Source organism: Gavia stellata, chromosome 1, assembly GCF_030936135.1.
Source record: "Gavia stellata isolate bGavSte3 chromosome 1, bGavSte3.hap2, whole genome shotgun sequence".
Lineage (NCBI taxonomy): Eukaryota > Metazoa > Chordata > Aves > Gaviiformes > Gaviidae > Gavia > Gavia stellata.
Genome location: NC_082594.1, coordinates 79,836,223 through 79,862,797, shown reverse-complemented (window position 1 = coordinate 79,862,797; position 26,575 = coordinate 79,836,223). Strand labels below are relative to the sequence as shown.

The 26,575-nt window shown below is 36.7% G+C and overlaps 1 protein-coding gene across 1 annotated transcript; it reads left to right on the top strand.

Annotated features, from left to right (window-relative positions):
- The first annotated feature begins 818 nt into the window (after positions 1-818).
- Positions 819-25,994, top strand: PNPLA4 (patatin like phospholipase domain containing 4). The gene is made up of 8 exons (XM_059821571.1): positions 819-1,144; positions 1,887-2,013; positions 7,636-7,820; positions 13,506-13,600; positions 13,774-13,909; positions 17,363-17,428; positions 23,090-23,242; positions 25,224-25,994. The coding sequence occupies exons 1-8, from the start codon at positions 926-928 to the stop codon at positions 25,353-25,355; spliced, it is 1,113 nt and encodes a 370-aa protein (XP_059677554.1). The 5' UTR covers positions 819-925; the 3' UTR covers positions 25,356-25,994.
- The last annotated feature ends 581 nt before the right edge of the window (positions 25,995-26,575 follow it).

The following is a 26,575-nucleotide window of genomic DNA, read 5'->3' as shown; positions in this document are numbered from 1 at the left end:
CATTGTTTCAGCTCAGTTTTGCTTGTCTACATTCGTTGTTTACTGAGCAAAAGTGGAGGAAGGAAAAATCAAATTTTATTGTAGGCCTCATGGCACAGACAATGATGCAGAAAAAACTGAAACTCAGTTACGTTCTCGGGGTTAAATTTGAGGTTGATAGTATACCTCTGAGACCTCGCCTACACAGAATCACACTGGGTTTGTTTGCACTGGTAGTCAGGGCAATAACTTGCTTTGCTTTTCACCTCAACAAGTGCATTTCCATATGTTGTTCTTTGTGGTCAAAGTCTTGCTAGGTGTAAATCAGACTTGCATTTGATTTTCGTGTCACTGCTACGATATTCTCGTCGCACAGAAGATTACAAGGATTGCCTTGTACTAGCCAGCGTGCTTGAGTTTTTCGTAGTAGGATCTTGACATCAGCACTTTGTTTTTGTGAACAGTTGGCTTGAAGTTGCTGGAACACTCCTTGCACATTTTTCAGCCGAGGTAGAAGGAACACTGTATTCACGTTGTTAATTATAAAGGACAGTTTGTTCGTTTGTTCTTTGCGTTATTAACAATTTTAGTCCTTCCTGTTTCTGAAATGAGCAGTTGACTTTACGGTTAGTGGTGAACAACACCGTGCCAGATGGAGGCTGGTGAGAGAGAGAGTAGCTACTGAACAAAAGTTCAGCCTAGAACTGTTTCATTGTCAAGTGAATCAACTGTTAAGGCATCTGTGTTTTAAGTGGGAGGGTTGTGAAGAGGACCTTGTTACAGTATCTGGTCCTTGATGTGCAACTAACTTTCAACTAGGCTTTTCTTTTTTCTTTTTTTTTCCTTAATGTTTTTAAACAGGTTATGTTTAGAAGAGAGAAAGTTTCTACTGTGTATGTCTGTGGTGTCCGTGCAGCTCATCTATTGATACTTCTTTTGTAACTCCATGGTAAAACAGCTTCTGAGAGTAGCAGTTTGGTTACCACATCCAGAAGTCACTTTTAAGAAAATGACTGCTAAAAGTCTTTGTAGTGCTCAAATACTGTTGCTTCAGTTGAAAGAAGGCAGATTGTGTAGTTGCAGGTTTCCAAAAACTCAGCAGTTCTGGATTGGAATTCTAAACTATTGCACCATAAGAGCGCCATGTAACAGAGTTAAATTCCAGGTAAGTATTTTTGTGATGCTCTAGGTGTAAGTAATATGCATCAATACAGTGATAATATAATTTCTTTTAGAATCTACAGAGCTAAGCTTTTGATCTTGCAGCCTTATTTATGAATTGAAGGTGCCTGTCACGGTAAAGGGGCAGGCAGCAAGAAGGTGCAGGAGACCCAGTGTTTCAAAATGAACTTTTTGTATCTGATAGTTCTAAGTTGGGGAGAAACGTTTTTTTTCAAATTATACTTCAGACAGTAGTGCATGATAACCGAGAGCCATTTAGTGAAGAATAGGACCAGAGTTCTCTGGAAAACTTTTTACTAGTGCAGTATTGCACAAAAAAGGGTGGGGGAAAAAAAAAGTCAATTTCTATTGAATCAATAAAGGAGCATAAAAACATAAGAGTTTGATTATAAAAAAAATCTGGGGATGTAAACAAAAATAGTGGGAAAGGACACAAAATTAAGGCTAATCTTGGACACTGGCAGTTCCAAATGGTGATGTTTTTCTTTTTCTAGATGTCTAATTAAGGTCATCTTTAAAATGTAATTTGCTGCATGCACTTTATAAATACTAGAACATTGTGGTTTCAACTAGTTTAGGGGGGCTAAGCAGTTGAGAGATTAATCTCGATGGTTTTACAACTATTTTAACTGACTTGATTAATCTGTTTAAGGATAAATAATGTTCATCTTATATTTGCCTGTTGTTTCTCTTTTAAATAGTAATATTTGACTGTATGATTGCAGGTTTCCAAGGTCAATGATAAACGGTCGGTAGTAGATACAAGAATGGCTGCTAGTGCAGAGGGAACTAAAATAGCTGCTGGAAAAACTCCCAGTAGCATATGTGATGGAAGCCAACGTTCATTAGAAGGTATTGAACTTTTAACCACCCTCTTAAGAAGTCAGCCTTCCCTGTCCTCACTAGACATCTTGTGTTAATGATCAAGATGGTCTGTATTCTTAATTTGAAAGTTTTGTATCATGTGATTGTGTTTATTTCTTATGTTTTATTTTTAGGGGGATTATACATAATTTTTTATAGTTTGCAAAGAGTTGTGTAATTTTCATAAGTATCTTAATGGCTGATTGGATTGTGTACTAATTATTTTGCATTATTAATATTTTAATATTTTTTCAGCTTCATCAAACTCTTAGAATGCTTATTCCGTGTGACTGGATAGATGCAAAACTTAGTTTTCCCATTCTCTTGCTAGCATCTGTGGTGACTCTTAAGTAGAAAACAGTCTATTGGATGGATTACTGTTTTGTGTAAGCCTGTTTTTGATTAGGAGAATCAATTTCTTGAATATTCACTGAAGGCTACAAATGATCTGTGATGCCAGTGAACTTTTTTATCTGTTATAAATGTGAAAAAACAATTAAACATTCCTGTATGAGTCGTGATTTCTGATTCAGGAAAATTAGTAGTTACAATTATGATCTTTATTTTAGCAATGCTGCCTGACTAAACAGTTCTTTCCATAACTTTGCTTGTTTTGTCATTCCTAGCTAATAACTAATCCTCAAATGTGCTGTTATGCATCATACATTTTAGCTCCTGTGCTTCAATGTGCTTGGTCATTCGCATTCTGCGTATATTTAATTTTTGTTTGTAAAGGTTTTTAGTCAGTTGCTTTGGGCATTTTCAGCTTTTGTTTACAAATGGGATGACAGGCAGGTAGTTATGACTGGTTAAGACACTGAGATTGTATACTGTTTATATAATTATATTGCTCAGGAAACAGAAGTATGAGAAACTGTTGTGCTATTTCTTGTGCATGACAATTAGGAAGATAGTACCTATCCTGAATTAGTACCTATATTGTACTATATCATAATTCTTCTTTACAGGCTTGTCTCCTCACATATATTCTCTTGTAGGTTTGCATTACAAATGGATGAGATACTACTGAGTAAACAGAAATGCCCCCCCTCAGTATATTTTTAATCATGAGAGATTTTTTTTTTTCACTGATGTGAAAATCTTTTACATAGAACTCTTAGGTTTATGTTTATTCCTGAATGGTCCTGCACTATCTGTAAAGTAATGAGATTCAACAGCCCCAATGTCCTAGTTTCTTCTTGTACTTATCTTTTCTTAAGCTTGTCTTTTCTTGTAGACAACAGAAGCATACCTATCCCCCTAGCCAGTTAAAATCTTTATATTTTGAAATTTGCCAATCATGTAAGATGACAACATTTTTGAAAAGTAGTGGCAAAAGCATTTGCTATGTCCTTTTTATGTCATATCTCTATGGTGTATGCACTGTCCAGCTGAAATGTACTTGTGCATCTTTTAAGGTTCATTGAAATTTTTTCTTAACACATGCTGATATGATACGTTTGAGTTAATAGGTAATATCTTTAACAGTCAGAACTTATGTTAAACCCTCTCAGAATATTTGGTCTGAAGTCTTGTGGAACAGGTGTTTCATACAATTTCTAAGATAGCAAGATTTCTGCTGCTTGCTTAGGCAGCTGAAAAAATGGTCTATGTCTAGGTGTGACTGTGGTCCTATTTCTGGTACTCTGTAAGAAATTGGCTGGGAATAGTCATACTGTGGACTTAATTAAGTTTCTCTGTATGTCCTTTTGGGAGTTGTTATAACCCTACTATTCTTTTTGATCCAAAGAGCAGTGATCTACCAGATCATCAAAGCAAAAGACATCTTTGAATCATACTGTCTCTGAAATACACCATTCTAACTTGCAAATCAAGTGTTGCCATGACATATTTGCAAGAATTAAAAGAAATGGGAAAGCTTATATTCTTATAAAAGTGAATATCTTGGTTTCCTATTTCTTGCTTTTCTGATTTTACAGGACATTCATCTAATGAATGCTTTCTTATCTATTCCTCTTACTCAGAGATTCCTTTGCAAGGTGAAACAACATTGCTTAACTCCATCTGTCAAACAGTTCCCTATAGAACCATGATTTTTAGTCATCTGTATAATCTTTGTAGGTTAAGTGCTTTGTTGCAGATTTGTTGTAAGAGGCCTTCAATTCAATGTACAGAACCTCCCCACAGGTAGATGCATAGCGCTGAATGAAGATGTTAATGTTCTGTTGTTTCTTCTCTATAATGCTGATTATTTGCAATATTCTACTGATTTGAATATTCTGAACAAATGAAAGAAGACCTGATTGCTTCACACAGCAACAGGTACTAGCTATTGCTTAGGAGCTAAACATTACATGATTTTTCAATTAACAATTGGATAAAGCCCTGAGCAACCCGGTTTGATCTGATAGCTGACCCTGTTTTGAGCAGAAGAAGGTTGGGCAAGAGACCTCCTGAATTATTCTATGATTCAATGATTATTTTTCTCTCATTATTTACCCACTTGTAGGGCTGTTACATGTATGTGCAAAACCTATTTCTCAGTCATGCAGCTAGATGTGACCACTGGATCTGTCATTTGAACCTGAATGTCATCTGCCAATTAATATTTGTACTGAAGTATTTTTAAATTTCATGTATAAGTGACAAATATGTAATGTAGACCTGGGAACTGACCCTAATTAATAAAAATGTAGTGACTTGGTAACACAGCCATGCTGTTGCTACTTTTGATTTGAAGTTCTCTTGGGAAATCTGTAAAACAGTGCTGTATTGTATGCCATACAAATCCAATGGATCAAGTACTTCTGTTAAAAACAAAACACATGTTTTTAACTGCTTTTTGGATTGCATTCATTTCATCTTTTTGGACTTGAAGTTTGTCTACTGTTAACAGAGTGTGAGACTAGCAGCATTCTTTAACAGTATTCCTTTACTTGAAATCTTTAGTGTTCTTTTTTCTTTTTGCATGTTCGTCTCTCACTGCATCCTTTTGTCAGTCAAGAAACTGTTGTGAATACTCATTCAATAATCTCTGTCTCTTGGGTAGGGGAATGAAGAAGTAAGAAATATGGGATCTAAGTGTTAAGAATTTAACTCTCACCAGAAAGTGAATGCCATGTATCCAGACACACAAGAAAACAGTGGTTACTTACAATAACTGATAATTAGAACAAAAACTCATCTAAAAAAATAAAACTTCCTCATGAAGTCTTGTAAGAGAAGGCATGGACATCTGACTTTAGTCAGTATATTTTCAATACGTTTTGATCTGAGATTCAAATAGTCTCTTCAGTTCACATAACCTCATGTTCTGTTCTTCTCACTTAAGAGAAAATATAGCAGCCAATTCTTTATATGTTGAAGTGTGATTGTCTTCTATATTTGTAGGTTTGTAGATTATAAATCCAAAATTTCTTGCTGTAACTATGCTTCAGATACTCTTTAGTTTTCGTCCTTATTGGTCTGTGAACATCTAACTATTTTCCAGCAGGGGGAGAGACCTTTTAGAATGCTTTGTAGATGAGCCTTGTAGAAGGTTTAGAAGATGTTTATGTACATATACATAAGCATATTTATGCTTGTTTTTATTTAAATAAGCTTATTATCTTACACTTGTGTTTCTTAGTTACATTTCAGAGGTCCCTTAGTTCACAAATCCCAAGAATTACGTCTTTTACTTTGCTTGTTTATTTTCTGACCAATCAACTACGTAAACATGGTCCTTATTTCATATAATGTTTCACATTAATAGTGTCTGGAACCTGAAATCTCTTTTTGACAAAAATGGGAGTTAATTCTCCCATGCTTGCTTTTCCTCCTACTTAATAATGCAATTGCTTTAACCAACTTCACCTTTTTGTCAGAGTGGCCTGTGATGCAAATGCATCTTTGCTCCTAATTTGTAGAAGGCATGGAAACAGCTGCGGTAGTTAGTTAAACTACTGAGAGTTTAACTAGCCTGAAAGAAAGCACATCATGGTGTCATACTTCAAAGTCTATTTTAATTTTTTTCCACTCCACTAAAAAAAATGACTTCAAAGTAGAATTGTGTTTGTTGTTTTCCAGTAAAATATTGAGTAAACATTTTTTGTATTCTATGCATTACAGTGATTTTTTTCTGTAAATTAAAAGAGCCTTTCTTTTTAAAAGTAGTAACACAAGTTATCATTTGCTTCATTGTGAATACCTTTCTCTCACATTGCCACAGCAAGAGCCAACCTGAAATCCTTTCTGTTGGTACACGTGTTAGATATAAGTCACAAGTATTCATACTTACAAGTGGATATGCAAGTGCTTCCAGTGTAAAGGGGGTAAACCGCAATCGATAAACTACCTTATGATAGTGTAGTGTTTTAGCAGCATGACTGATGCACCAAACAGTAAGCCCTGGCAACGTGAGAGATGTGCACGCACTCTCTTTTTTTTTCGTGGTCTGGTTTTAATCATGTTATGGGTAAAGCAGATGTTTAGCATGTCTTCTTATCTAGTGGTTTTGAAAGCTGTTTCTTGTCCTCATCTTTACTGCTTTTCCCATTTCCGAAATGAAGAGGCAACTTAAACCAAAAATCTGTTGCTGTACATTTGCCCCTCTTCATCAGAACTGACACTGCAGTGTCTATAGATGATTTCTAAAAGAAACACATCATCAGCTATCTCATTACAAACCAGAAAAATCAAGTATAGTCCTGAGTACGCTGGTGTATTTTTTTTTTAGTCCCATTCATATTGATGCATACCCGAATATACTAGGAGTTTATTTTTAATTCAGTACTAAGATAATCTGTACGATGTCTTGTATATCTGTACAATATAATGTGGAATAGGTTGCTTTCATAATTGTAGTTATTTGCAGAAGAGCTAATAAAATGTACAGCCTTTTTTTTTTTTAAATCACCCCTAAGGATCTGAACTTATGCTTCCTGTTTGTGTTTTTTTAGATTTAAATTCTATCCTGACACCTTCAGAGTGTGTGTGTTTTCATATATTTAGTGCTTTGTATTTTACTTTGGTGTCTTTTTATTCCTTCTTATTTTAATAGTAGCAACGACGTGTGTGTTTTTCTTTTCTAAATACGAAATTAGTTTAAATAAGAATTTGTCTATTAATGATTACTAATAATGCTAGTAAGCAAATGAGTTCCAAAGGTGAAGGGAAAAATTCCTTTCTTAGAGAATTATATTGGTTTCAAGGCTGTGGGTGTGTAAGGGGAGTATGATGACACAGTAGCCAGCAGTTTTACAATTAATTTGATTTTTACTCTAAGTGGCTAACAATGTTTGCTCTCCGACAGCGTCCTTTTATCACTTTTGAGTAGCTAATTTTATTTGGTATTTCTTAGACAAATTAGATGAAAACATGCAGTTATGTTGTATATAGATATATATATTTCTTTACTGAAAAAGGGATTTGTGCTAAGGAGTATTTTAGAGTTGTTTTCAATTTTGGAGATGCTAAACTAACTGCTACTTGTTTGATGGTTTTGGTAATCAAAAGTTTTTACTATACTTAAATAAACTGGTTTTTGTTTATATATGGATATATACTATGGCTATAGTATATTACGTGTTCTGTGCCAAAAGAATAGATGTATATTATAAGATAAAATTAACTGATCCTTTTTCTGACTGTGAAACTTTATTTCCACAGCAAAAATGAAACATATCAATCTGTCATTTGCAGCTTGTGGGTTTCTGGGTATTTACCACTTGGGGGCAGCAGCTGCTTTTTACAGGCATGGTAAGAAGTTGCTGAAAGTTGTGAAAGCTTTTGCGGGAGCTTCTGCAGGATCACTGGCTGCCACTGTCTTATTAGCAGTACCAGAAAATATAGAGGTAAATTAATACACTTGTAGGTATAGGACATGACCATTTTCAAAGGATATTTTTTCTATAATCGTCTACCATTACGTTTTTAAAAATATTTTTGTTCTTATTTTTCTTCTTGCTTCTTGTAAAGGGACAGGACTCATGTATGTGTTTTAACAAAATCTGTGACTCATGGGCAGAAATGTTTATGAAGCAAGTATTTCTTTTATGACAAAACTCTGTCATACGAACTTTGTATTTTAAGATGTGTAAATATGTAAATTTTCATGTGTGTGAATGTTGTTGTATGCAATGAGATATACTTTAATATACTGAAATGTATATGCACTTAATCACTGTACATTACAAAGTTAATAATTGTTTTCTTGGCTAGAGATAGGCTTTGTTAAGCAAATGCCATCCTTTCCTTTTGTGAAAAGAGATTAAAATGGTAGATGGACTGTACCTTTATAAAGTTGAAGGACACCACACACCAGCTCAAATTTTTTCCTTGCTGTCTGTGCTCCATTAGATAGCGCAAGAAGTGGCTTGTGCGGTTCCTTTAGCCTTGGTACAGTTCATGACTTAGCAGCAGTAGCCCCACTGTATGTCAGGGAGGATTAACTGTCACAGCATTCTGTTCTGACATGCTGCATGCATGTGTGTTTGGGTTTGTTTTTCTCCAGAGGTACTACCCATTCCTCACCATGGATATGGTGTCATGTAGAGACAGTAAAGTGATATTCCATGACTACTCTATTATAGGTTCTGTGGGAGAACATTGGCTTTTCTTTGTTTGCTTGGTTTTCGCCTTAGGTCAAGGCTGCTTTGCCCTCCTGAAGTGCCGGTAGTGACTTTACCTTAATGTACGTAGAGGACTAGGCCTTGCCAAAATGTTAATATTTCTTTAATATTTTGAATTATAATAAACAGCATTATTGTGGGGGGAAAAAGAGACTGTTAGATTTTTCTTCTGAGTACACTTAGGTTTCAGTCCAATGACCATCAGGTAACTTTCTCTGGGCCTCGCTTGTTAGTTGAAGTTCTAACAAGCGAGGCCCAGAGAAAGTTACCTGATGCTCACTGGACTGACCAGGTACCCTCAGAGTATTCAGCTTCCTGAGCTGGAAGACAAGGATGGAGAGCAAAATAAACTCCCCATGATCCAGGAGGAAGCAGTTAACGACCTGCTATGCCTCCTGGACACTCACAAGTCTATGGGGCCTGATGGCATCCACCCAAGAGTATTGAGGGAGCTGGCAGAGGAGCTTGCCAAGCCACTCTCCATCGTTTATCAACAGTCCTGGTTAACAGGGGAGGTCCCAGACAACTGGAGGCTTGCCAACGTGATGCCCATCTACAAGAAGGGCCGGAAGGAGTATCCGGGTAACTACAGGCCTCTCAGCCTGACGTCAGTGCCAGGGAAGATTATGGAGAGGTTCATCTTGAGGGTGCTCACAGGGCAGATGCAGGACAACCAAGGGATCAGGCCCAGCCAGCACGGGTTCATGAGAGGCAGGTCCTGCTTGACCAACCTGATCTCCTTCTATGACCAGGTGACCCACCTAGTGGGTGAGGTAAAAGGCTGTCGATGTTGTCTACCTGGACTTTAGTAAAGCCTTTGACGCTGTCCCCCACAGTATTCTCCTGGAGAAGCTGGTGACTTGTGGCTCAGACAGGTGCACTCTTTGCTGGGTGAAAAACTGGCTAGAAGGCCGAGCCCAGAGAGTAGTGGTGAATGGAGTGAAATCCAGCTGGTGGCCCAGCACAAGCGGTGTCCCCCAGGGCTCAGTTTTGGGGCTGGTCTTGTTTAATATATTTATCGATAATCTGGATGAGGAGATTGAGTGCTCCCTCAGAAAGTTTGCAGATGACACCATTTGGGTGGGAGTGTTGATCTGCTTGAGGGTAGGAAGGCTCTGCAGAGGGATCTGGACAGGCTGGATCAATGGGCCGAGGCCAGTTGTATGAGATTCAACAAGGCCAAGTGCCAGGTCCTGCACTTGGGTTGCAACAATCCCATGCAACACCACAGGCTTGGGGAAGAGTGGCTGGAAAGCTCCCCCACAGAAAAGGACCTGGGGGTGTTGATCGACAGCCGGCTGAAGATGAGCCAGCAGTGTGCCCAGGTGGCCAAGAAGGCCAACAGCATCCTGGCCTATATCAGAAATAGTGTGGCCAGCAGGAGTAGGGAGGTGATCGTGCCCCTGTACTCGGCACTGTTGAGGCCGCACCTCTAATCCTGTGTTCAGTTTTGGGCCCCTCCCTACAAGAAGGACATTGAGGGTGTCCAGAGAGGGGCGACAAAGCTGGTGAGGGGTCTGGAGCACAAGCCTTATAAGGAGCAGGTGAGGGAACTGGGGTTGTTTAGTCTGCAGAAGAGGAGGCTGAGGGGAGACCTTATCGCTCTCTACAATTACCTGAAAGGAGGTTGCAGAGAGGTGGGTGTTGGTCTCTTCTCCCAGGTGACTAGCGACAGGACAAGAAGAAATGGCCTCAAGTTGCACCAGGGGAGGTTCAGGCTGGATATTAGGAAAAATTTCTTTCCTGAGAGAGTGGTGAAGCATTGGAACAGGCTGCCCAGGGAAGTGATGGAGTCACCCGCCCTGGAGGTGTTCAAGGAACGTGTGGACGAGGCATTGTGGGACATGGTTTAATGGGCATGGTGGCGTGAATTGATGGTTGGACTTGATGATCTTACAGGTCTTTTCCAACCTTAATGATTCTGTGCTTCTGTGATTGAAACAGTAGTCCCAGCCAGTATCACACTTTGCCAGTGATCTTTCTGTTTGTTGTTTGTTTCTGCTATGATAGGAACCTAGCTTGCAGTTAGCTATACTTTTGTTGCTTTCAGCAGTAAGTTCTTTCCTGGCCTCTTTCCACCCCACCACCCCCCACGTGTATTCTTTATATGATTTTGTATTAGGAAAGTTCCACTCTCTTGTGAAGAGAACCTTACTTGTATTCCGTTCAGTTGTTACTCCTTTTCTGTAGCCTCCGACTAGTACTTCAGTTTCAAGATTGCCTGCATACCTCTGACTTTAATTTACTACATTGTGAGCACAGCAGATAGCCTTTTCTTAGCCCAAGGAAATTTTTCTGCTTATTCTAGGGCCTGGGTATGAGCATTTGTTCCTAGCCTGGTCCAACTTACAAAGATCTTTCAGTAAAAATATTAGAAGAGTTTTTATTTTTTATGTTTGTGGAAACTAAGCCTATATTACATGGAGTCTGATGGATTTTTTTCCTTGAAAATATGTCATTTTAATACAAACTGAAGAATGTTTCCTGAACTTTTCAGTCCTTTTAATTTTTTTTTATTATTTACTTTTTAGTCATTCTGTTATATTGTTTAAATGGAAAATTGAGAGCTATTTTCTGGGGGGAATATTTCTTAATTCACATGGAATTTAAGTAAAGGCAGCATTGTTTACTGAGTAGAATTAACTTTTCATATCAGGATAATTATATTATTACCTTTATTACATTTCTAACTTGAAATATTTTATATCCACAAATGTAACTCTTACATCAGTATTTTCTTTTTTTTTTTTTTTTTTCCCAGCGATGGCTACGTTAGACAAGCTATAAATAGGACTTTTTCCATCTCCTAGTCTCAAAGCTCTAATAGAATCTTTCCTTATTTTGGAGAGAATGTAACATTGAGGATTTCTTGTTTTGACTGTTGCCATTCTAATATGACACTTTGCAAATGATTTTCAGTTGTATCTTGGATTTTTGTCACTGTTGAAAAGGCATGGGACTTGAGAATTCTAGAGAGGCTTATAGGGTTGTAGATAAGTACCTATTTATTTCAAAAGTACCTTGATCATGTTTGATGTCAAGTTTGCTTAACTCAGTACAAGTAGTTACTATTTCTAAACACATCTTCAGTCACTATTTAAAATTTAGATGTATTGTTTAACACTTCCAGCACTAAAATTATAAACCGTTTGTAGCTGTAAGAAGTTGTCCCTTTTGGCCGCAAGATTTGAGAGTCTAAGTGTGGTCTATTCTTAGTACTTGTAATATGGAAAGTAGGTTTCTGTCGTTCACTTAAGTTTGGATTCATCCACCTCCCTGGTACTATTAGCTCCCTGTCACTTTATTAAAGCATCTTAGATATAGAGATAGTAGTTCTCAGGTGCTTCTATGTAGGGGTTTGTGGTTTACTTCTCTGTTAAAAGAGAGAGGTGTCTCAATATGGCTCTCTCTAGCTGATTGACTACAGAAGAAGCCTAACTGCCTAATGTAGAATAAATTCAAGACATGGTACATATAACTAGTTTTATATATTTGAATTGGCTTGGAACTGGCAATGGCAAGTACCTTCTAGGGTACAAAGGTGCAAATCTAACCTATGTGAAATGAATTAGCACAAATCTTTACAGTGATTGTTGCTTTAAGAGGTATGGACTTCTTAATGAACTTTTTTCATATATCTGTTAGAAAGCCATGTAGAGAAAGTGGGTGCAAGAACTACATTTCTGTCTTTCACTTAAGTGACTGCTCTGTTGTACAAGTGACGTGAGGAAGTTAAACTGCTCCAACCAGCTTGCTCCTGATCTTGTACCAATCCTCAGCCCAACTCTTTCCTCTTTTTTCCATCCATTAAATCCTGTACCCTCCTCCTCAATAGGACACATCTGCTTCTCCTTTTTTTTTTTTCTTTCCCCAGTCACGTCAATCCTTTATTTTTTCACTAGCAACATATTTGTTCCTCATGTAGGAAGCTAATAAGCCAGCAACCTCAAACTATCTATAGACAAATCTTTTATTCTGTAAACAGGTGGTTAAATGGTGAATATGGGTGTAATGTATTTATGGAGTACCAGTTTCAGAAAGTTGCTTAAGATTGGAATTAGTTTTTTCCCAAGCCCTAAAATCATTAGAGAAGTCTTCATGAAAGGATAAAAAAAGGAATATGAATACTGAATAGTGAGTCTTATGAATTATGATTCTGAATGCTTTGTTTCAGAATCTTTTTACTGAAAAATAAATGCTACCTATTGCTTTACTCTCCTTTTGGTGTTCTTATGGCTCATACTTCAAGATATTTTTCTGCAGTCATTAAAAATAGGCATTTCAGCTTGCATTAAAGAGGTTCTCTGTGCAGTGGAATCTGTTGCCTGGTTTTCTGCGGTTGTCTTTTCTTCCTTTGTCTTCCATCATTATTCCATTCATTAAATACTTTCATAGTATTTTATCATTAAATATGTGTATTTGTTAGTAGCATGCTTTTTGCATTAATAAAAAGAAACTAATTTTTTTAATGCTTATAGGCATCTTAAGGTACTTGTGTCTGGTTTTAGTACTGAAGTACTCTTTAAAGGGTGGCTTTACACTTGAAACATAAATGATGTTCTTGTAATGACATGGTTCAGAGAACTGATCATTTAGCAGTGGTAATACATAGAAAAACAACCTTTAACTTTCATTGATTGTTAAAATAGTATTCCTGTGAGGGTTTATTATTAATAATTTTTTTTTAATTAGGGATCTTGTTTTCTTACAAATTAGTTCTTGTAAAAGTATCAACATTTTCTTATGCATATCTTGTTGCAAACAAAGGACATATGGGGAAAATATTTTAGTTGGCTCTTATAGGTCTCTATTGATTAAAGCTTTAGCCGCTAGTATGTTTTAGATACCACAGTTGAACATAGTTCCCATAGCTAAAACATCCTTAATGGTGAATATTTTAATTTGCAGAAATGTAAGCAGTTTGCCTATGGATTTGCAGAGGAAGTTAGAAAATTGGACTTTGGTGCTGTAACGCCTGGTTATGATTTTATGAAAACACTGAGGTACCTATCTTAATGCCTCTATAAGATCATTTTGTTTGAAGCTCTCAAAATGGAGAGGGTGCATATTTTTTCTATATTGTGGGGAGCTCAGCACTCTTTCTGTCATCCCTAATATATTTGCAAGGGTTTTAAATAATGACGGTGAATAATGTTTAGCATTTTCTTTACTTTAGGGAAGGCATAGAGTCTATTCTTCCTTCTAATGCTCACGAGATAGCTGAGAACCGTCTCTATGTGTCAGTCACTAGCACCAAAAATGGGGAAAATCATTTGGTTTCAAGTTTTGCCTCCAGGGAGGACCTCATTAAGGTAATGAAGTTGAATATTGCTGCTTTAAATAAAAATGCTTGAGTTTCTTCAAGGCTTAGGAGTATGTTGTTAGCTGTACAATAAATGACTGTTTTACTCAAGTAATCACTTATGCTGTCAGTGATGCTATAACTAGAACATAAGCAATGGAAGCAGAATTTCATCCTACAGTTTCACAAACTTTGCTAAAATTTATTTTGTGTGTGTGGTTCCTTCATATGTTTTTAAAGTACTACCTTGTAGACAAAGTCGGTTTAAAAAGTAACAGGGTAACTAATGGTTACAGTAGATGAGAATAAAATAGAGAATCTTAAAATTTTGTAACAATTCACGGAGTCTTTTTGCATCTCTTACTTCACTAATACCGTTTATATTATGTTCCATCACAAAAGAAAGTAAAGAAAAGGAATTTCCTGTTTTAAAAAAAACCATAAAATCCAACACTTTCTACAAGTCCTTGTGGGGAATAGATATAATGTAATGTTAAGTACCGTATATAAACTGTATTTTAACTATCTCTGCAAAGCATATCTTTTACTGCCCATCTCTTCTTTTGAATGCCACTTGTTAAATTTGGATCAGGATTGTATGCATAAGCTGATATGAAATGGTAGGAGGAATTCAGATGCATGTAAAGCAAATGTTCATTCTAGTAATTGATTATATTTTAGTGGAGGACATCATAAGATACAGCAGAATAAAGGAGGAAATAGAATAAGAACGAATTCCTTTTTTCCTTGTCGTTGTGGATGCTTAGAGTAAATAAGAGCTTCCTTATAATTAACACATAAAGAAAAAAAAAAAATCACACTTGTTAACAAAATCTCAAAGTATGCATTGGAAGTTTGCCTTTAAAGTATCATTTTAAAAAAATCTTGACCTTGTTATATTCTACATGGTCAATCAGTTCTCAAAATTTGTAGGACTTGATCATGCAAAGATAATTATACAAAAAGTTTATCTCAAATTATGCAGTGTTCTTTCTGGCTATGGTAGCCAGCAGTGACAAGCATGGAGATTATTATTCTGTAGGTTTATGGTTTTTTGCAGTGAAATATTTTAACTTGAAGACAATTAGAAGCGTCAAGACGACCTTGGATATATATAAATTTTATTAGAATTTCAATAGTTCTTTCATTGATTTAGCTATTTCTGTTCTGTTCGTCTGTTCCATGTGCTAGCAGTGGAATGGGTTGGAATAACAGTAATAAAATTCAGAATAATTATTCATTGGAATACATTCATATTGTCTGTTCTTCCAGTGCATCTTGTAATATGTGTTTTTGTGCATGTCTTCAGCTGTGCCTGTATCATTTAAACAACAATCTGAACGTTGGCAGCTGCCCTGGTAGAACGGAGGATAGAGCTTGTAGGTTATATAATTGTGTTACACCTCTCCTAGACATGATCTAATACACACAAGGCATGGCTAAAGATACTGCTGGGCAGACAGTGTTTTATAACAGTAGAACTTCTGCACCATCTGCCAGAAATCTTTCAAGTTCCATATGCAATTGGTTTCAATGCTTAACAAGTCTTATGGTTCCAAAGTTTTTCATAGTGGCTAAACTGAATATATGTTGCTACAATTTTAAGCTTTTTACTTCTACTGTTCCCAGTGGACATGGAAAGGCAGTTAATAATCTCCCACTTTTGAAATAGTCTTTACATCTGTGAAAACAATCATTACGTACCAGCGTTCCTAAACTTGCAGTTTTTAAACTGGCGGTGAGGGGGAAGAGAGGCATGATTTATATGTTTGTGAGGGAGCAGGGCACAGAACACTGTTGTATTTAGTTTGGAAAGGTGAGAGCAGTGAATAGGAGTCCACACTAGTCTGTTAGTGGTAGGGAAACACTGAAAGTGTTAGTTCTTCAAACTTGTCTTTCCTCACCTCACTCTTGAGGTCTAAGTGACTTTATAAGGAGGGCCAACTGCTTTCTTCAGCCTTCTTGAAAAGGATTCACACTTGGCAGGGGTCACCTGGTTTTGACTCTTCATTCACTAAACCTTTTGTCCCCATTTCTCTTAGTTTAGAATAGCCAAAGTTACTGAGGTGGAGTTGGAGGAGAGAGGAGAAAGGGAGTTGGGCAGGGGAAGAAGCTGATGTTGGGAACTTGGGAACCCTGTAGGATGTCACTTTTGAAAATCTGGAGATGAATGGGTTCAAGGGGGACCTTATCTTAAGCTTTTGTGGGGGGAAGGCCTGTCTGGTAGAGAAATAGCTACAATTTCACATTTGGAAAATAAGAAGAGAAAGCCTTTTTATGTGAGCTCAGACAAAGCTCTGGTGCTTTAGATCACTGGGAAGAGAAATAGGCAAGAAAAGAGTTCTTGAAGTGAAAGTTAAAGCCTTCATATAGAGCCTTAATTAAAACTTCTTAGAGGAGAGGTGTTTAATACTGAAAGTAGCTTAACTTGTTGTTATGCAAGTTCCACCAAAAACGCTCAAGCGTTTTCTTACATAGTCTCCATGGGTTGTGGGGTTTTTTGCACCTGATTACCCTTCACATAGTATGTAACCCAGTCTGTAATCTGCTTCTGTTCCCCAGATTTGACTCTCATGCCGCCATCCAAGCACATGCATGCATATTCTCCACATGTAGCTATATGAAAATTTCTGACATATTTCACTTCATCCACACATCTACCCCGTTCTCTTTGAAATGCTATGTACTAATTGCATATATATATATATATATATGGGTGGATACATAAGTATAGAGGTACTTACACACTCTCATAGATATTGCTATGAGTGGCTAGAAATGCATGTGTGTATGCACATCTGTACGTGACAAAAGAGGTGTCCTGGTCTAAAAAAAAAAAAAATTAAAAATTGAGAACTGCTGTAGACAGCAATATAGGCTTAGAATAGGACACGTAGTAATTTGTTAATACTTGAATATATTAAATGCAAAGTATCGGTACTGATCAAGATATACATATGTGAATTTTCAGCCTGTTTATAGTATTTTGGAAATTTTGAATTCTTAGAAAATCTGATTTATTAGAAGAGTAAACACTATATTAAAAAGCCACCAGAATGATTGGGTCAGCTTCTTCCTTAACAATACTCTATGATGCATTTTTTCAGCACATGCATATTTAGTTTCTGCAAAATCATATATTTACTTCACATTGTGTAAGACTAAGTTCATACTCTTTTGAATTACAGTAATCAATGAGTTAATTTGTGATATTTTGTTTTGAGAGTTATCACTGTCAAGTCATAAAAAAACCCAAGCCCTATTGATTAGTTTTAATCACATTTTGACATACCACAAGCCATTTTGAGATTACAATGGTTTTACATAAAACTAATATATTGACTGGTTACTGCTATACTATTTAATGTAGATAAATATGTATGAAAATACGTATTGGTTCAGAATTACTTTGTTGCCTTTTCTTCACTTTTGTTCTCTATTCTTTCTTGTTTCTTTTCTCTAGGTCCTGTTAGCAAGTAGTTTTGTACCAGTATATGCAGGGATTAAGCCAGTGGAATATAAAGGAGAGGTAATTTTTCATTAACTACCAACTTTTTTTTTTATAAGAGAATTCTTCATTTGTGATGTAATTATTTTATCTTAGGGGAAGGGTAGGTGGGAATTGCAGTACTGTATTTTGTAGAATAGTTATTGTGCCTGTTGATACTGTAGATTAACACTGTGAAAGATGACATGAGTTTGTTCATGTGTTGTTTCAAAAATTGTGGTTGCTGAGTCTGAAATGATCTCTGTAGCATGAAGCTGCTTCCTAAAGATAATGTCTAACATTTACCATGAGAAGAAGTGTCTCTTAGTAAAGATGCTTCTCACGACAAGCTGTGTTACCAACTCTGAAATGTTTTTTGCAATTTAAAGGACCACCATTCTGCTTTTCTGTTTAATGGAAGGAATGATAAGGGAGGTTTTAGCAGATTAAACACTGCTGGAGTAAATGTGTGTGTTTATGTATGTGTTGTTCTCATGTTCTGTACAGAATTACATGCTTGCCAGGTACCTTCAAATCTCTAACCTCTGGACAAGCATTAAAGAATAAACATTTTTTCTCCTATAGCACACGGCTATGAAGTTTTCAGAGGTGTACACTACTATAAGAAAACCTTTTCTTGTTTGCCTGTACTTGGTTTAGCTTCAAGAACTTTTTTGTCTTTCTTACATAAATAGATTAACATTTTAAGACTAATTTTGACTCTTTAGTCTGTTTGTAATTACTAGAAGCATGAAAATAGCCATTTTTTTTTTCTTTCTGAGAAATACTACATGATACTCTTTATTTCCCCATATGCATTCAAATGATGCCTTTAGAACATCTGTAATCCTCACAACCACTCTGCCAAAAAACCCACACAAAACCATATGCATTTGTCTCTAGTAAGAGGGAGTTGGAGTTTGTTATGTCAGACAGCTTGTCAGCTTTAGAATTACGTATGCAGCAATACATAACAGCTAAAATGTTTGAAAGGTTTAAATCAGTATTGCCTGACTGCTTGAGTTAAATGGAGAGTGCTTGCAGCTTCCCAGGGTCTGGAAATGTTGTTGACTGGAGTCTTTGTATGCTGCTTGTGCAGTTCAAGAGGCATACATGGATGTTTTAGGTTCATTCTGCCATTAGTTAAAGGGAAGGAAGTGTCTTTGTTAAATTTCTTGTGGTGTTCTTTCAATTAAGAAATTTAAAAGTTGGCTCACGGTTTTGTCCAAAGCCTATTTAAAACCCATGTTACTGGATGAGCACTGCTATTGTGATTTGCCTGGGTATCGTAGCATTTACTGCAACACCTGCAGCAGCATCTTAGTTGACAGTTCTCGTTCCTGCCCGACTGTATTTTTTGCATTCAGAAGTGAAATAAATTAATTTCATTGAAACTGATTTTTCCATTACTTGAAAGCTTGTTGTCGTTCCCAAAGCTATGTTCCTTGCTACTCTTCTTCAGTGAGATTCAGAAAAGGCAGTTTCTGAGAAGAGGGTTGCTTTTGTTAGATTTGTTAGAATGATTAGTTCTGCATGTCTGCACTGACTTTTCTCATACTCTGTAAAACAGTGCCTTTGTGGTTTGGGGATTTTTTATTTTCTTTTTTTTTGAGAAAACTGTTGCCTGTAAATGAATGTGACTTCCATTCTTTAGTCCGGAATACTTAGAGCAGGGTCGGAGCAAAAACCGTAGGATATCTATTGCAATAGCATTTCCATGGCTTGGAATAGTGGGTAATAAAGATACTTGGGTGGGTAGTAGGAGCCTTAAAGCATGCAGTGTCAAGACAGATACATGGTATGTAGCCTCACAATCCAGACATGGTAAGCACTGAAGTTGGCAAGATGGACTCATTATTGATTTGGCTTTGTGAGGCCACCTATCATATTAGCATCATATTCCAAGTTTCCTGAATGCTTTACTGTAACAGACCAAAGTTCTGTCTGTGTGCATTTACACTAGTTTCAGAGAGTAAATCCCTCAGGCCATACGGTCCACGGCAGCATGGAATCGAGCTTACTCCCTGTTTGCTGCTTGAGTCTACTGGCCTTATCTGTGCTTCAGAACAGTTGGTCTGGATCTTCTCTGGGCTACATGTGTCACCTGTATACATATCACCAGGTCATCTGGGAGTGTTTCTGAAATATATTTCAGTATGTTAGCTGAGGTATGTGTTGCGTGATATGTAAGGGCGTATGGTGCAGTTTTGCTGGAATAGTATCAGAAAATAGCCAAATCTGTTGCTAGCCTGTCCATACTGCCTTTAGAGAGTGAACCCCAGGGTAAATTGTTCCCAACATTGCATTTTAGTTTTCTCTTTAGGAAGAATGCTTTTTGTGAAGCATTTGGCTCACACTGGAATTAGCTAGCATACCTTTAGTATGCATGCTTCGAGGCTAGACTTTTCGAGTGAGTAAGCTTAATCACATGGTAGCATAGGCATAACATCAATCTGTTTGGTTTGATGAGCCTAAAAATAATCTGAAGGAAAAGGGAGTGTAAAATAACATCTGAGAATTTATAGTCTGTTAATGGCCTCAACTATCTTTTTGCCTGGGTTTGGGTATTTAAGATGCCGTTGGACTAGGCTTCCAGTAACGGCAAGAAAAACTTGCTCAATGCGAAATTACCTTTCTTTGAGTTCGTTTGGTGTCCTCTGAATCTCTGGCAACGTTAATCTTTAAGACAGATAAAGATCTGCAGATGATTGAGTTGACTGTATCTGATGATGAGGCTGTAGTTTGTGTCACTGTAGTTCTTACAGAACAACTTTGTAAAAACCATCTACTGGTAAATGGGTTGATTCTGTTAGGTCCAGCCTGCATCCTCAATTTCATTGTCTGGTTTGGTTTTCGTTGCACATTACTTCACAGCTTTCTCTGTCTTTGCACTGTACTTACAAAAAAAGAAACAAATTCAGAAGTTACAGGGAATTTGCCTCATCAGCTAAGAAGCATTTGTCGAGAATTGGTTAATGGAATTAAAAGAATCTGGAGCACTACATCTCTTTATTTGCAGCATATAAATGTTTTATTTTAACTATGTGACATGAGGGTCTGTGGAGCCAAAACATTTGTGACTGAGAAGCAGTTTCTCCCAAATGCTTGAAAGAAAATAAAATGGCAGAGGACATGTCAGCCAGGAATAACAGAAACTACAGAAGATAGTGCTTAATAAAAAAGTATTGCCCTTGCCTTAGTAAATGTTTTGATTTTCAAATAAATATTGAAGTTACATAAGAGGAAAGGGGGAAAAACTAAATAATCAGCATTTTTAAAAGTGGGAGAACTTAAGTGGTAAAAGTACTAAGCTAGACTTGTGAAAGACATTAATATGTTGTCTGTTACAGTGTCTTCGACTTGGCTTAGACAGGGACTCCACTGTTCTGTCACTGTAGGATTGCAATAAAAAGCCACTTAGTAGTCCAAGGAATGTTGCATATAAACCAATAATAAATGCCTATTTATAGACACACCAAAAAAAAGCCTTGATGTTAGAAATTTTAAGGTATGTTGCAGCTTTACTCATAGTTATCACAACAGTGGTGTAATGGAGTTTGAGAAATCTGAAAGATAGGTTTAAATGGTTTTGGAAATTTTTTTTTTTGCCTCCTTTTCTAAGGTAAAACAACCTCAATCCTAAGCATTGACAACTATGATTTTTGTGGAAAGTGAAGGAATTAAATGGTGGATTGTGGGTACTGGCATCAAGAGCTAATGTCAAGAGTCAAGCTCTAAAGCATATGATGAAATAATAGGGTGAGAAGGGCCATGGAGACTACTGAATTTAAATATTTGTAGCTTATATTTTATCTCAGGTGCATAAAAGAAGTGTGAAGTGGCAAATTTCATCTGAGACAGTGAAGAAGAGGGTGGGGTGGAGGGACAAAGCAACCTCCTTATCCCCCAAATGGTTCTTGCTATATATCCATGTGTAGAAGAGTAAACCCATGTATCACCAGATATGGGAGCTGTCACTTGCCCCTCTTTCCACTGTCAACAAAGTCTTTTGGTTGCATGAACTCAAATGTGGCACTGGGAGAAATCTCTACTTAGAGAATTTAAAAGGCGGTTTGCTTTAAGTGAGAGTAAAGGACACAGCTGCGAGGGATCTATACAACCAAGTGATGGACCTCAGAAAATCTCAGGGGCTTCTGAAGAACAAACACTGTAACCTGAGATAATGCTTCCTGTATAGCAGTCACTACATTGAAAACTAGTGTCTTGCCAACAATTTGAAGACAAGTTTAATTTACATGTCATAAACAACTTCCCAATAGTATAATTTTTGTGGGAGATTTTTAATTTTGTGACTAAATTCCTGTGGCATTTTCAGTAATTTTGTGGGAAAACTTACATTGTTTTGCCATTTCATAACAGTCACATACAGTATCATCTACAGCAGAAAAGCAGTCTTCTGCCTGATTGGTGCCAAAAGTTTACTAGTACAATGTGCCATTTGGAGTGTTCTGTGTTAATGAAATTTGAAGCTGATATCCTGGGGTATTCAGTTTATCTTTGGGTAGGTCAAACCCTTAAGAAGCATTGAGGTGAATCTTGTAACATTGTATCTCTTAAAGCATTTTAACTTGCCTAGCTTTAGGTGTCTGCAGTAGTCTACATCCTACATAGTTAATATATGTTTCCTTTGTAATTAGTGGAGAGGAAGAGAAGAAAGCACTTTTTCAGCACAGTTCAAATCAGATGTAAATACCTACTTTAGATAAGGTGAATCATGTGCTAGAAGTGTTTTCTCTCCCTTGATGGTAAAGGAAATGTAGAATGACTAATTTGGCTGTAGATGTGTAAATTTCAGTGAGATGCATCTGATCACCAGACCTCATGTATGATGTTACTAAATGCATCTAGCCAGTAGACTGATGTTGAGTTTTGGGTTATGCATGTAAGCACAAAAAGAGATACATATGTATAAAAAGTATTGGAAAGAGATGTCACAGCTGTCCCTGCTTGTACTGGCATGGAATTTGGGTGTGGTCCCTGTGAAGATCAGGCTTGTGCCCCTAGACTGCCTGTAGAACCAAGAAATATGTGGGGCTCTGCAAGAAATTAATTGGTTGCTTTTGTTTTTTCTTCCTCATTCTTCCCCATACTCAACTCGTGTAGCAGACTTGATGTCTGCTCCCTCTTACATGCCATAGTTGTTCAGCTCCTTACCACCTTTACCTTCTGCTTTCCAGCTATTGCTGTCTTGTGTATGTGAGAAGACAAGAGGCTCTGGAAGAAGTCATATTTGGTTTAGCTTGTGTAGTCAGTTTACCTGCACATACGTATTGTCCAGCTCCTAGTTTGAATCAGTAATGTTTTAGAGGAGTATACTTTATCTGATATGGTTCACATGTAATGTTTACAATTTTATCTTTTCATGTATGTGTTGAGAAAAATTCTGTGTGGGGCATTTTGTTATTAGATCAACTAACAAGCCTTATCAGTAGCTTGGTAAATATATTAACACACATATTTACACATTATGTCAAACGCTCATTGATTAAACACTCTGTGTGTACATTGTCAGTTCCTTGATTTTCATGCCTCATACTGAAGCTTCTTCTTGGTATTCTGAGAAGGAAACTTATAAATTTTCTTGAGGGTGGGGTGGAGGAGGCAGGGACAGGAAGGATGAAGTATTCAGTTATGAGCATACTGTACTAAGGTTACTTTGAAAATATTCTTACTTTCTGATAGAAGTGGGTTGATGGTGGCCTTACCAATGGCCTTCCTATCTTGCCTGTTGGAAGAACTGTGACGATTTCGCCTTTCAGTGGTCGATTAGATATCTGTCCACAAGATAAAGGACGTATGGATCTCTATGTTAAATTTGCAAAACAAGATATAATGGTGAGTTGTTTGTTTATTACATAACTTCAGACGAAGAAAAGTTAGTTGAGCAGTTAAGGTTCTACTTATTTTTAAGTATTTATTTCCTGCGTATATATCAACCTAAGTAATGTTTTGGCATTTTCTGTTTTGCAAATGGAGTCTAAACTTTTTCTTAAACACAAGGGAAGGAAAATGTAGAATAAATTTTGTCAGAAAGGTTGAAAAGCATTGATCTAGTATAAAATTGAGCAAATTATCAAAGGCTGTTAAAGGCTTGCTTTAAGTATCAGCTGTCTTTGGCTAGGCAGAGTGTTTATAGGAGGGAAAAAAAAGACTTCCGTAGAATACCTCAGGAGAGGGAAACTCCAGAACATCCATTCATACTTATTGAAATTACCTGCTCTAACTGAATTTAAAATGCAAGTTTGTCCTACATTTGAAATGGTTTGAAATGGTACACAGTGACTTGTCACCTCATTGCTCAAGAGAGCTTGTGTTAAGATTTTTTGAACATTTGTAACCACAACATTCTTCCAGAAGTTATTTTGTTAGATGTTACAGAAACATTTCTGTATATTGAAATATAGGCTAAGACTGATTTTTTTTTTTTTATGGCCTCCTTTTCATCGTTGACATTTCTGTCTTTGCAAGGTTTGTCTCACAAACTTTAACCACAGTATTACTTCCTTTGACATGATGAAAGAAAATATTGAATAGCAGTAGACCTAGCTGTCAACAAAACTCCATTGGGGAAAAAAAAAAAGATTAGTGATAATTGGTATTTTTTTTAAAGTTTCTTTTAGACAGTTCTTAATGTTTTCTTAATTTGAGTAATGTAATCGTAAATTGGACCAATTTCCGAATAGTGTTTCACAGAGATCTTAAGCATGATAGTACTTGGTAAATGATCATAAAGTAAGAGATTATTTAATTCATATATATTGAAAATATATGCAATCTCTGACTGTATATTTCTTGGTTGTGGTTTGTATCTAATATCTAGTGCATCTAGAGGAGGAGAAATGAGCTGGTGATTAGATTAGTTTAGAGATAGCAAATTAATTGCAGAGTTACAGTTCTTCTAGGGTCCTGCAAGTGCAGACTTGTGCAGAATCTCAGGCAATGTTTTAAACTATTCCATTTGAAGCACTTTTAGCTTCTAGAGTGTAAAAATGTGAACTAAGAATAAATTTTTTTTCAGCAATATTGTAATCTGCATAAGATGAAGAGTTGTGTATCTTCATTTGTCTGGATTGGAACGTGAACAGTTTTCTGTCTCTTTGAACCCCCTACATCTATTGGGGTTAGAATTTGAATAATTGCTTACTTCAAATAATGAAGATTATTTTGATATTGTTTTTCAAAATTGTGTATAATAAAGTATGTGGCTAAAGTATTAAATTAATCATATAAATGAAGTGTTCAGAACTTTATTAAATCTAATTATATTTTTAATTTTGTTGGAAACAATTAATTAAAGTCTTTATTCAAGAATAGAATTCTGAAATCTTTTTACACCATCAGAGTGACCACTTGAGATGCTGAGTAGTTCTTAATTTGTTGGTAGTGCAAGCTACGTTTATATTCATATGTTAAACATTGGCTGGGAACGTTCCCAAGAATGTGGTTGTTTGCACTAGTAGGCTGTCAAAATATTTCCTTGCACAAGTTTAGCATGTGCCAGCTACCACTCTGCCAGACAGTTCTGGGAATGTTTCTGAAGTTAAAATGTTTCAGAAACTTTGGACAGTTTTACAGGCAGACAGTCTGTCGTGGAGGCTGTGAGTTTAATAGCTTATATGCAGACTGTTTGTGCCAGTTTGTCTTGGCGCTCAGCAGTGTACCTGGACATGGTTAATTCACTGGTGGAGATGTAGTCATGCTGGTCTTTTGTTTTTACATATGGTACATGAAACAGATGACAGAACAGATAGCAGCACAGTTAAGTCTAGATAAGTTGCTTTAATAAACTAATTTATAGTTTCTTGCTCTGTTGCAGCTGTCTCTGGCCAACCTAGTAAGGCTTAATCAAGCTTTGTTCCCACCAAACCAGGAGAAAATGGAATCGTTGTACCAAAATGGATTTGATGATGCTGTGCGTTTTTTACTGAAAGAAAACTGGTTTGAATAGACGGTATATAGAAAACTAACAAAACCTGGTGGCTGTCAAAACACAGCTACAGGCATCCTACAGAATCTAAGGGATTGCTGTCTCAATTCCAGTTTCTGGAAATAAAAATCCCGATGGAACTGGATCTGCTTCTGCCAAGAAAGTATCAGTTGCACTCCGAAGAACTCTATAAACATGTCAGAATGGGAATTGTACTTGCCTGGTGTAGTTGTCTTGTTTTGAGGAGGTTCAAGCTTAGATCCATTTTGCTTTGGCTGAGGACTTGAGTGTGGGACTTGTAAAAAGCTCATGCTGTCATAAGTGCAGAAATTTTGAAAAGTCTTCAATGTTATTTGAGAGACAAATCGAGGTTGTACCATGAAAAATTAAAATCTGTATTGTTCACTTAATGTAACAGTTGTGTGTGCTAATTGGATGCTTGCAATATTGCTGATCTAATACATATTTTGCAGTGTTCTAAAAGACCTGAACACTTAGCACTAGTCACAAGAAATAAAACATTTGCAGTCTTTTGCTCTGTGTATTTTTTCACATTAAAAGTTCTTGACTTTTTCAGTGTATGTGGTCTTTTAAAATTTGAAATAATAGTTGAAATTTGTAACAGAAGTGTGATTGAACATAAAAATATCTTTTAAAGCTTGTAAGATATTGTTCTATTTATTATGTTTTCTTCCTCTGCTAAAAGTGAATAAATATATTTTCTTGAAACTTCTGTCAAGAGTTCATTTATACATTTCTCTAAATACTGTAACAACCTGATTATCTGCAAAAAAACCCAGTCTGTTGGAGAGAAGTTGAAGTAAGTCAACAGGTAATGAACTCACTCGTGTATCTCTTTCTTTTACCATTCACCTTGCATTGACTACTTTAAGTGCAAGTTCAGGATTTTCAATCTTAATGCCTACATCTTAAAGTCCACAACTGTTCATTTCAAAACAAACAGGCCCACAAAGATGATTAAGGACTGGAACATCTGTCATGAGAGGCTGAGAGAGCTGGAACTATGTAGCCTGGAGAAGAGAAGCCTCAGGGGGATCATATCAATTTGTATAAATACTTGATGTGAAGGAATGAAGAAGATGGAGCCAGGTTCTTTTCAGTGGTGCCCAGTGACAGGGCAAGAGGCAATGGGCACAACCTGAAACACAGGAGCGTCCACCTGAACATCAGGAAACTACTGTGAGACTGACCGAGCACTTTGACAGGTTGCCCATTGTGGA

Coding starts and splice junctions, on each gene's coding strand:
- PNPLA4 (XM_059821571.1), top strand. CDS start 926: ATGGTAAAACAGCTTCTGAGAGTAGCAGTTTGGTTACCACATCCAGAA. Junction 7,821..13,505: donor CAGTACCAGAAAATATAGAG/GTAAATTAATAC, acceptor TTTAATTTGCAG/AAATGTAAGCAGTTTGCCTA. Junction 13,601..13,773: donor GATTTTATGAAAACACTGAG/GTACCTATCTTA, acceptor TCTTTACTTTAG/GGAAGGCATAGAGTCTATTC.